The 12,501-nt window shown below is 42.2% G+C and overlaps 2 protein-coding genes across 2 annotated transcripts; both read right to left on the bottom strand.

The window, feature by feature from the left end:
• Positions 1-403: 403 nt before the first annotated feature.
• LOC117379893 (olfactory receptor 142-like) lies at positions 404-1,351 on the bottom strand. The gene has a single exon (XM_033976594.2). It carries the CDS (start codon positions 1,334-1,336, stop codon positions 404-406), a length of 933 nt encoding a protein of 310 aa, XP_033832485.1. The 5' UTR covers positions 1,337-1,351.
• A 1,954-nt stretch (positions 1,352-3,305) lies between these two features.
• Positions 3,306-12,327, bottom strand: LOC117379892 (olfactory receptor 142-like). The gene is made up of 4 exons (XM_033976593.2): positions 11,397-12,327; positions 4,885-4,996; positions 4,041-4,276; positions 3,306-3,322 (listed from the first exon to the last, which is right to left on the bottom strand). The coding sequence occupies exons 1-4, from the start codon at positions 12,310-12,312 to the stop codon at positions 3,306-3,308; spliced, it is 1,281 nt and encodes a 426-aa protein (XP_033832484.1). The 5' UTR covers positions 12,313-12,327.
• Between the last annotated feature and the right edge of the window lie 174 nt (positions 12,328-12,501).

Raw genomic sequence — 12,501 nt, 5'->3', positions numbered from 1 at the left:
AGTACTGAGTAAAATTCATTGTTCAAATATTTTTACTGTAATCTGCCTGACTGCAACTTTTATTATCCAAATTGTATTGCCTCCAACTTTATTGTGATAAAACCATTTTCCGTATTCTCAGTTCCAACATTTGAATAGCATCTTTTTCACTAATATTAACTGTGAGGCTTATTTTATTTTATGTTTTTTTGTTTTTTGTTTTTACCTAGAATATAGGTGGACATACAGATAATGATGAATGGACAGTGACAAAGTTCAAACCATGCAGCAAACTGTTTTTAATATTCTATTTATTTCATCATATATGGAAACAAATGATTAAATAAACATTTATACATACAATTACATTGTACAATTTTCAGATGAAATACACATTAATCTCAGTTTAACAGATATTTCCAAATTAGAAAATGTGTTTACCCGTAAGTGTCTTTTTGCACAAGCTCCGTATTTTGGACATTTTCAGTCCATACATGACGGGGTTAAACAGCGGCTGCACTGTTAAAAAGTACAGAGAAAGTATAATTCGGACGAGATTTGGGACAGAACTCATATTAAACCTGTTCTGAATTATTTCAAAACTGACCCCAAAAGAGAAATTAAGCAGAGAGGCCAGGTGAGGTGTGCAGGTGTTGAGAGCCTTCTGCCGTGTCTGTTTGGAGCCTCGGAAACACACTTTAAATATACGAAAATAAGTAAAAAGAATCAGATTTGATGGTAACACAGCGACCAGAAACAACTGAATAAGCCCATATATATTATTAACAGAGGTGTCGAAACAGGCCAGTTTTACAACAGAATAGTTATCGCAATACACTTTGTTAATAATATTTCCACACAATGGTAAGGGGGCACTGAGAGAAATCCCAATAATGACTGCTATAAATAACAAGAGCCAGGTCAAAGCAATGAGGATGAAAACTTTGGTGTGAGTCATTTTTGAGTGATATTGCAGAGGGAAACAAATAGCCAAGTATCGGTCATATGACATAATGGTTAATGTGAGAAACTCTATGTTTCCATAAGACAACAGACAAAAGATTTGTAAGAAGCAAAATGGAGCTGGAATTGTGTGGAAATCTTTGAGGATTTGAAGCAGGAGAAATGGGAACAAAGCAGTACTGCCACAAAGTTCATTCACAAATAAACTACAGAGAAACAAATACATTGGTTCATGTAGCGTCCTGTTCAAACATATAACAACAATGAGGAGCAGGTTGGAAAGCACTATAAGAATATACACAGACATTATAATGAAGAAAGACAGCCATTTAAAAGGGCCAGTGTCAAAGTAGGCTCCCAGGGTGAAATGGGAAACTTGACTGAAGTTACCCATAGTTGTCCTTTTGGTTTGAAAACTCACCATTAAACTTAACTTCAGCAGACTATAATAAAGATGAGTTAAGCAGGGACTAAAGCAAGAACAACATTAGCATAAAATGACAAGAAAAAGTAGTAAATTACAGCACACACACATAATCTTGACTCAGAGAAGGGCTTTAACAGGAATAAGTGTAAACCAAAACATCAGCAACCTGTGTGTACATCATAGTTTGATAACCACATTTACATGACTTCAATTAAAAACACACATCACACTTTATGAAAGGATTCAGCTTTAAAACAAGCTCTAAGAAGTTTGTTTCAAAAAATAAGAAGGATTTTATAGTGATTTTGTTCTTGGCAGAACTGAAGACAATGACATTCAATCATTTCAGATTCATCAGTAAAATTCTATATTTAAAGTTCATCAAAGGAAAAGCAATTACTAAAAACATCTATAAAACACAGCCTTAACCCTGGGACAAACAAGGAGAAGAAATCAGATTTCTTTTCTTCAGTTAGATGCCTTATTGTAAAAATATTGAAGGATTGCGATTGCTGAGTTGAGACAACAACAAAGGTATAACATTTACAACTGTTTAAAAGCTGAGAGAGAGGAGGTACTCATCTCAGCTTAGACCAGATCAAGGTGCTAAAACCTGCTTTAATTTTGTGCAGCTAAAGACCCGCCTCTAAGTGAAAATTTTTTGTAACCAATCACCTTTGAAAAGCTTTAGACACTATGGATCTTCCCTTTTAAAGACTTTGATTAAAACTGCCTGAGTTGTTTAACATGTCAAATGTAAGGGTGCTTGTATACAGAAATAAAAAGAGAAAAAGAAAAATAGCAACAAAAACAGATTAAAAGAAAAGACACGCAAAGAGTAAAAAAAATCTAGAGAAGAATGAAGCCATTGCGAGTGACTGCCCATACAGACAATTTAAAAGTGGCTGAGTCAGGGCTTGAACCAACAACTATAGCATTCCAAGGGAAGCAAGGAAAGTTTATCTGTATAGCACAATTCGTAGGCAAAGTAATTCAGAGTGCTTTGAAAGATGTTAAAATCACAATACAACAAATGACAACAAAAAAATAAATAAATACAAACTAATAATCATATTATTGACTTAGTGTTGACAAAAATACAGAATGAACCAAGCAAAGAACTCCATCAGGCTATTTCTAAACTAAAAATATTATATGAGAACCTAATAGCTATCCCCCGTGATGGTGCAAAATCTTGGATTGTCACCCATATTGTTAAAAACATTCAATTGGATAATCTGAAATGGTAAAATACCTCCATCATGGAAAGATGCTGTTATTTCCCTCATTCCAAAGTAGGGTAAAGACCAACAGGATTGTAGCTGCTATCAAGCCCATCAGTGTGCTAAATCTAGACTATAATTTATTTACTAAGCTATTCTAGCTTGTAGACTTGAAATTCTTTTACCCAAATTGATACATTCAGAGCAGTGTGGTTTTATCCAGCAAAAACAGACAGTAGACAATGCGATAGAACAAATAATTAGACTCAAGCAGTAATGGTCCAATAGGATGCAGAGAAAGCCTTTGACTCAAATGGATTTTTCTGTATGGAGTACTAAAAAAAACTTTGGCTTTCAAGAAAATTTTATTTCACTAATTATATCCACTTCTTCCCCCTGGAGAGAGGGACTAGACAGGGGTGCCCGACATCCCCTCTTCTATTCACTGTCTCCATGGAGCCCCTTGGTCAAAAGGTATTACTGTGGCTGAAGAGGCACAAAAAGTTGCAATGCTTGCTGATGATGTTTTGGTCTTTTTTGGAAGAGCGGAAGGAATCATTTGTGGAGCTGATGTCTTTATTGGCCAACTTTTGAAAGAACTGAAGAAGCGGCTTGGATGAGCAGCAAAACGTCTTCACTCCCACAACTTTTTGTTCAATTGAGAGATTTTACTTTTGGCTTTTACTATGGATCAGACCTGGACAACTAAGGGATTATGCGTACAGATAATCTTGAGAAGTTATATGGTTACAAATTAATTACTAAAACACAAGTGATGACTATGAACTATTCCGTTTCTAAATCTCTACAGGACAAGTACAAACTCAGTTGGGAGGCTGAATCTTTAAAATACCTAGTAATAGATCTCACGAAAGGCATTTCTGAATGGTCAAATGCAAATTATGGCCAACTATCCTTGGTGATAAAATCTGACCTGTCCCATTCTCGAATTTAAATTCAAGGATTATATAGGTGAAAATGAATATTGCTCCAAGGTTATTATACCTGTTCAGAACTTTATCTGTTGGAATGATACACAGTTTGGGGAATGGGATAAATGAATCTCCTGCTTCATTTGGCAAGGGGAAAAAACAATTATCCAATATACTGTTCAACGGCTAAGTAAGGAAAAATGGTGGGGTACAATAGTTTAACCCAAACAGAAAACAATAGAATTCAATAGTTGCTTAAAATTGACAAACATCAATAGCTGGTGAAAAACTGGCAGAAAGGTAAAGGGTTGTGGCTATGGACACCCTAAAAATATGACTAAAAGTAGTTAAAATACTCAAAATTGAAAATATATTAAAACTTTTTAGGTGGTGTGCTTATGATGAACCAAACTAAAATGATCTCTCTCTCTCTCTCTATCTAAGGTTCCAGCAAAGGGGAGGGGGGCATCCCGTCCCCACGCGTTGAGCTGACCAGGTGAACCAGTTTTTTCCAACGCTGGCGGTCTAGGGCCAGCTGCTCTGCATACGGTGACTCCAAGTTGTTAGAGGTCGCCCGCGATGACGTCAAGCCATCGGGTGCGGGGCTTGCCTCGTGGTCGTTTCCAGCCTGCTGCCTTTGGGTCAAACTGGAGGATGGCTCTCGTGGGATGGTCAGCAGGAAGGCGAAGGACATGGCCAAACCAGCGGGTGTGGTGCTAAAATGATGGATGATTGAAATCTTGGGTAAACAACTGATTAGTAAGATATTTTTCTTTTACATATAAAGGAACTCTCCGGAGTTTCCAATCCCTGCAAAAAAAAAAAAAAAAAAAAAAAAAAAAAAAATATATATATATATATATATATATATATATATATATATATATATATATATATATTGAAGGACGTAAACATCATTGCTCATAATATTAAAGATTAGAATAAAAGGAGGTTTAGGACTTTCATGCAACACTGCACAAAACACACTCCATTCTTGCCCTATCGCATAGAAAAGAACATACTGTGACAATAGATAGATTGTGTAGCATGTCCTCCCAGATTAAGCTGTTACAGATAATGCTGCGCCAGCAGGGCGCCTGGAGGGTAGAGGAGTGCCAGAAGGAAGAAGAAGATGTCCACACCCAGCTACCGAATATTCACGATTTATGTTTAAATGTGGCATTCAGGTTCAGGCACTCAGATCAAAACGGGACCGCCCCTGAGATCTCCGTGCACGTACTAGGGACAGCATCACGCCTGACTTGTATTAGATTGGATGTATAGGGAACAATAAAACTCAGGTGATTCTACTCTCTGGTCTCCAGTCATTCTTCTGATCGGATAAAAGGAACATGCTTACAATTTGGTGACCCCCAACATGATCCGATCTTGAGGCCCTGGGGACGGAGACCGACCCTTGAGGATAGGTCCAAGGCGACTGGACACATTGTGACTTCCCGCCGCGCGGCAAACTAAAGAGGTAAGGAAGACCTTTCAAAACTTCCATATTGACTAAATGTAAATTGAGGAAGTCACCGTGCTGTCTGGTGCCGCCTGTGGTTAAATTTAGCAAACTGAAATCGCATTTTAGGAACAGAAGGGCCACGGGGTAACTGGTAAATTACAGGTGTAATATTATTACGGGGTTAAAGTCCCTCCCAAAAAAATACAAAATTAATAAAAAATAATAAATAATAAAAATAATAATAAAAAAATAAAAAAGGTTAACGGCTGAGTTCAGGTTCAAGTCCTGATACTAAAACAGGTGCAAGTCCTGAGACCCACGGTGGACTGGTGTAGTGGGCAGACGTGTCCCTACGTAGCTGGGTGCGTACAGCGCTTCCCTGGGGAGTTTTGGGTCCCCCAAAAATAATAAAGGAACAGGGTTCAAGTCCCTGGTGAAGGGTTAAAGTCCCTCACGAAAAAAGGTTAACGATCTTGGTTACAATGCACTGACTAACTTAAGTCTGTAGTTCTCTCCCAACAGGTCCAGAATCTCTGAAAACCCCCTGGTGACTGGTAATGGTAAACTAACCTAAACTAAATGAAACAGCTTAGAATGTATCTGACCTGATGCCTATCCTGTGAACCGTGAGGATGCCTCTTCTGTGATCAAGGTCATGATTAATCATTATATTCCTACTCATGGCTTTCCAGCTCTGATTAGGTCTGATAATGGTACACATTTCAACAACCATGCTCTTCAAAAGGTTGACAAAAAATGTTAGGCCTGTGTCATAAATTTGGTTCTGTGTATCATCCTCAAAGTTTAAGGACGCGCTGAACGCATGAACCGCACCCTAAAAGACAAATTGGCTAAGATCTGTTCCGCTTTAGGGCTTAATTGGCTCCAGGCCCTACCCCTGGCTCTTTTGACAGTGAGATAGACTATTAACTTTTTAGTATTAAGTTACTGGTTTCTTTCCATATGAATTGCTTACTGGACGTTTGATGCCAGGGCCAGAGGCTACATTGGTACCACAGGACCCCTCATCTTCCTCTTAATTAACTTTTACCTTAATTGTTTTTAGTTAAATTATTTTTGCTTATGCTGTACAATTTCTCTGTGCCTTCCAGGTTGAATACAATTGTGCTCTGGTCAGAGTTGGTACGGGTGGCTACCCTGGATCCCTGTCAAAAGGCTTGTACACACACGCTTACACACGCAATGATTTTTAGTGGACGGGGTTCTACCCCACGCAAAAAGGGGATTTCATTATTGACAGTATTATGCTTTAGTGTAATATTATGTGCAGGTGGGGCCTCCACTACCTCAGATAACTTAATTTCAATAACAGGTCAGAAGTGTTCAAACAAAACCAGTCACGTGTCATTACCTCAAATATGTACTTCCACCGGAGAATCTAGAGTTTTTCGTGTACTTAGTTAAAGATCAGGGGACTCCGTTAACTTCTTTGGTAAACCCTAACTCTTATCACTGGTATGTGATGCCCGGACAAAATGACAATTCATGGGAAAACGTAGCTGCATACTCAGGTAATGACTGGACTCCATGGTCCTCCACAGAACTAGCTAGTAAATGGAAAAACGTGTTAAATTTAACCAGGACCACAACCCATTTAGTAGTAACAATAGATTTCACACAACAAGCAAATGCTTCTGAATGCACAGTATTTAGATTTTATGTATATGTGCCTGGACCATCCCGTGATTATTACGTCGACGCAATTATATGTCAAGATCCAATCAGAACTAACAAGACTAGTCCCTATACTTCTGTTGGTAGATTAGACCAAAATACTAAATACATTCAAGTTCTGGACCCATCACAATTTACTTCAGCAGAATTTGTTTATTCAGCTACTGGCACTAAATTACAATCTAACATTTGGCTCCAATCCGCACAAAATGTTGCCTTAGGTATAAGAGAGGACTGTGTGGTCTGCCTTAATGCAAGGCCACAGCTGCAGATGGTCCCGGGCATTTATGAGAACACATCATGTGAATTGGAGCTCTCGTCAAGGCCTCATCATGTAAACAATTAGGCCCTATCTTCCCTATCCTAAAAGCTGAAAATCTAACCAAAAACAAATATTTTACACTCCCAAAGTGGGTAATTTCACCCGTGTCTCCAGTAGCTGTCCTGAAAATTGTACACTATGTCTGATTTAAATCATGCTCTAGGCCCTAACCCAACATATGTAGATGCTATAGGTGTACCACGTGGTGTTCCAGATGAATATAAACTAGTCGATCAACTTGCTGCAGGGTTTGAAAATCTCCCATTCATTAGTGCTATATTTCCTATCACTCCTAACAAAAATGTAGATCGTATAAATTATCTCCATTACAATTTGTTGCGTTTAACCAATCTGACCACATCCTTAGGCACAGCTATGGCTGAAGAATTAGATGTGGTATCCAGAACTACTTTTTAAAATAGAATGGCCCTAGATATGTTATTAGCTGAACGGGGAGGGGTATGTTCTTTGTTCGGGAAACAGTGTTGTACATTTATTCCTAATAATACTGCTCCGGATGGCTCCGTAACCAGAACTCTTAAAGGAGTCCAAATGTTCTCGGACACGATGCATTCTCACTCAGGTGATAACAATCCCCTAGACGAGTGGTTCTCCAAAATGTTTGGCTCTTGGAAACAAGTAGCAATGTCAATGGCTACCACATTAGTAATGGTGATTGCATTATTTATCTTTGGTGGTTGTTGTTGTATTCCATTGATTAGGTCTTTAATCCCCTCCCCAAACCGCCACCTTAACGTGGTGGAGGGGTTTGAGCACCCAAATGATCCTGGGAGCTATGTTGTCGGGGGCTTCATGCCCCTGGTAGGGTCACCCATGGCAAACAGGTCCTGGGAGACGGGTCTGACTAAGAACGGTTCAGAAGCCCATCATGAAGAAAAAAGTCGTTTACGTCGCCCGGAAGGGCGTTACCGGGGCCCCACCCTGGAGCCAGGCCTGGGGTGGGTGCTCCACGGGGCCCGGCCAGGCCCAGCCCGAAGAAACGACGTGGGGCCGTCGTCCCGTGGACCCACCACTTGTGAGAGGAGCCATGAGGGGCGGGTGCAGAGAGATCTGGGCGGCAGTCGAGTGAGCTTGTGCGGGAGGTTGAGCGTTACCGGCTAGATATAGTCGGCCTCACCTCCATGCACAGCTTGGGCTCTGGAACCCAACTTCTTGAGAGGGGTTGGACTCTCCATTTCTCTGGCGTTGCCTGCGGGGAGCGGCGGCGAGCTGGTGTGGGCTTGCTCATTGCCCCACAGCTCAGCCGCCACGTGCTGGAGTTCACCCCGGTGAACCAGAGGGTCGCGTCCCTGCGCCTCCGGGTCGGGGACAGGTCTCTCACTATTGTGTCGGCCTACGGGCCAAACAGCAGTGCGGAGTACCCGGCCTTCTTAGAGTCCCTGGGAGGGGTACTAGACAGTGCATCAACTGGGGACTCCGTTGTTTTCCTGGGGGACTTCAATGCCCATGTGGGTAATGACAGTGACACTTGGAGGGGCGTGATTGGGAAGAACGGCCTCCCTGATCTGAACCCGAGTGGTGTTTTGTTATTGGACTTCTGTGCTACTCACAGTTTGTCCATAACAAACACCATGTTCGAGCACAAGGGTGTCCATCGGTGCACGTGGCACCAGGACACTCTCAAGGTCGATCATCGACCTCCGACCACGTGTCTTGGACACTCGGGTGAAGAGAGAGGCTGAGCTGTCAACTGATCACCACCTGGTGGTGAGTTAGATCCGCTGGCGGAGGAGGAAGCCGGACAGACCTGGCAGGCCCAAGCGCATCGTGAGGGTCTGCTGGGAACGTCTGGCGGAGCCCTCTGTCAGAGGGGTCTTCAACTCCCACCTCCGGTAGAGCTCTCCTTGATCCCGGGGGAGGCTGGAGACATGGACTCTGAGTGGGCCATGTTCTCCACCTCTATTGTCGATGCAGCTGCTCGTAGTTGTGGTCGTAAGGTCTGCGGTGCTTGTCGCGGCGGCAATCCCCGAACCCGGTGGTGGACACCGGAAGTAAGGGATGCCGTCAAGCTGAAGGAGTCCTATCGAGCCTTGTTGGCTCGTGGGACTCCTGAGGCAGCCGATGAGTACCAGGGGGCCAAGCGTGCCGCGGCTCGTGCGGTCGCAGAGGAAAAAACTCGGGGTTGGGAGGAGTTCGGGGAGGCCATGGAAGAGGACTATTGGACAGCCTCAAAGAAATTCTGGCAAACCGTCCGACGCTTCAGGAGGGGGAAGCAGTGCTTCACCAACACTGTTTACAGTGCGGGTGGAGAGCTGCTGACCTCGACTGGGGATGTTGTCGGGCGGTGGAAGGAATAATTTGAGGATCTCCTCAATCCCACTGTCACGTCTTCTGAGGAGGAAGCAGAAACTGGGGATCCGGAGGCGGACTCGTCCATCACCCTGGCTGAAGTCACTGAGGTGGTTGGCAAGCTCCTCGGTGGCAAGGCTCCGGCGGTGGATGAGATCCGTCCTGAGTACCTCAAGTCTCTGGATGTTGTGGGGCTGTCTTGGCTGACACGTCTCTACAACGTCGCGGGGCGGTCGAAGACAGTACCTGTGGAATGTGGTGGTCCCTCTGTATAAGAAGGGGGACCGGAGGGTGTGTTCCAATTACAGGGGAATCACACTCCTCAGTCTTCCCGGTAAGGTCTATTCCAGGGTACTGGAGAGGAGAATCCAACCGATAGTCGAACCTCGGATTCAGGAGGAGCAGTGTGGTTTTTGTCCTGGTCGCGGAACACTGGACCAGCTCTATACTCTCCATCGGGTCCTTGAGGGTTCATGGGAGTTTGCCCAACCAGTCCACATGTGTTTTGTGGATCTGGAGAAGGCATTCGACTGTGTCCCTCTCGGTGTCCTTTGGGGGGTGCTCTGGGAGTACGGGGTCCGGGGCTCTTTGCTAAGGGCTCTCCGGTCCCTGTATGACCGGAGCAGGAGCTGTGTTCGCATTGCCAGCAGTAAGTCAGACCTGTTCCCGGTGCATGTTGGACTGCTGCCCTTTGTCACCGGTTCTGTTCATTATATTTATGGACAGAATTTCTAGGTGCAGCCAGGAGTCGGAGGGGGTCTGGTTTGGGAACCACAGGATTTCATCTCTGCTGTTTGCAGATGGTGTTGACCTGATGGCTTTTTCGAGCCAGGACCTGCAGCAGGCACTGGGGCGGTTTGCAGCCGAGTGTGAAGCGGCTGGGATGAGAATCAGCTCCTCCAAATCCGAGGCCATGGTTCTTGACCGGAAAAAGGTGGCTTGCCCACTTCGGATGGGTGGGGAGTCTCTGCCTCAAGTGGAGGAGTTTGAGTATCTCAGGGTTTTGTTCACAAGTGAGGGACGAATGGAGCGTGAGATTGACAGGTGGATCGGTGCAGCGTCCGCAGTGATGGGGTCACTGTATCGGACTGTTGTGGCAAAGGAGCTGAGTCTAAAGGCAAAGCTCTCAATTTACCAGTCAATCTATGGTCCTACCCTCACCTATGGTCATGAGCCCTGGGTAATGACCGAAAGGACAAGATCGCGGATACAAACGGCCATAGAGTTGAGGAGCTTAGTCAAATGGGAGGAGCTCGGAGTAGAGCCGCTGCTTCTCTACATCTCCCCACCAAAGTAAATATAAAAATTTGAATGTAGAATGTTAGAGGAAATGTGGATTTATGGAGGCGAATCCTTTTCATGTATTTTGAGAATGTTCGGCATTACGTCATAACTGGTAGGGAATACACAAAGCACCTAAATATTTTTTTAAGGTGAAGTTTTCTGATGATTTTTCAACTCTGTGTAGGTATTTAGGTATAAACACAATTTTGGACCAAGCAGGGGATATAAAACTATTCAAGAAAGCAATAACTAGGAAACACCTAAGCCCCACCCCTCCAACACTTGATGACTGGTTTGGTATTGTTTTGGAAATATTTAAAATGGAAAAATTGACATATACTCTCAAACTCACAGGAAAAACTTCTACAAGATTTGGAATAATTGAATCCAGTTTGTATCCCCCTTTCATGCCATTTTTGTTTGACCCATGAAAATGTAATGTGTGATATATTGTATGAAATCCTCAAACCTCACTGTATTTATTACACAGGTGAAATGTCCAAGATGTGTGCTCCCAGTTAAACCACCTTGTTTTATCTTCTTTTATATTTATTTATTTTTAAAGATACATTAAAAGGACTAAGACTTGTCAGAGACATGTCACTGTAATGATGCTAACCTTTTCCAATAAAAACATACATAAAAAAGCAGACTTTAATACTCTATTTATTTCATCACATATTGAAACAAATTATTAAATAAATATTTATACATACAGTTTCATTGTACAATTTTCAGATAAAATACACATTAATCTCATCTTAACAAATATTTCCAAATTAGAAAATGTGTTTACCTGTAAGTGTCTTTTTGCACAAGCTTCGTATTTTGGACATTTTCAGTCCATACATGACGGGGTTAAACAGCGGCTGCACTGTTAAAAAGTACAGAGAAAGTATAATTCGGATGATATTTGGGACAGAACTCATATTAAACCTGCTCTGAATAATTTCAAAACCAACTCCAAAAGAGAAATTAAGCAGAGAGGCCAGGTGAGGTGTGCAGGTGCTGAGAGCCTTCTGCCGTGTCTGTTTGGAGCCTCGGAAACACACTTTAAATATACGAAAATAAGTAAAAAGAATCAGAATTGACGGTGACAAAGTGATCAGGAACAAGTGAATAAACCCATATATATTATTAACAGAGGTGTCGAAACAGGCCAGTTTTACAACAGAATAGTTATCGCAATACACTTTGTTAATGGTATTTCCACACAATGGTAAGGGGGCACTGAGAGAAATCAAAATAATGACTGCTATAAATAACAAGAGCCAGGTCAAAGCAATGAGGATGAAAACTTTGGTGTGAGTCATTTTTGAGTGATACTGCAGAGGGAAACAAATAGCCAAGTATCGGTCATATGACATAACGGCTAATGTGTGAAATTCGACGTGTGCATAAGAAAACATAGAAAAGATTTGTAAGAAGCAAAACGGAGCTGGAATTGTGTGGAAATCTTTGAGAATTTGAAGCAGGAGAAATGGGAACAAAGCAGTACTGCCATAAAGTTCATTCACAAATAAACTACAGAGAAACAAATACATTGGTTCATGTAGCGTCCTGTTCAAACATATAACAACAATGAGGAGCAGGTTGGAAAGCACTATAAGAATATACACAGACATTATAATGAGGAAAGACAGCCATTTAAAAGGGCCAGTGTCAAAGTAGGCTCCCAGGGTGAAATGGGAAACTTGACTGAAGTTAGCCATAGTTGTCCTTTTGGTTTGAAAACTCACCATTAAACTTAACTTCAGCAGACTATAGTAAAGATGAGTTAAGAAGGGACTAAAGCAAGAACAACATTAGCATAAAATGACAAGAAAAAGTAGTAAATTACAGCACACACACATAATCTTGACTCAGAGAAGGGCTTTAACAGGAATAAGTGTAAACCAAAA

Source organism: Periophthalmus magnuspinnatus, chromosome 13 (genome assembly GCF_009829125.3).
Source record: "Periophthalmus magnuspinnatus isolate fPerMag1 chromosome 13, fPerMag1.2.pri, whole genome shotgun sequence".
Classification (NCBI taxonomy): Eukaryota; Metazoa; Chordata; class Actinopteri; order Gobiiformes; family Gobiidae; genus Periophthalmus; species Periophthalmus magnuspinnatus.
Note: the sequence above shows the minus strand (reverse complement) of the source record. Positions and strands in the feature narration are given on the sequence as shown.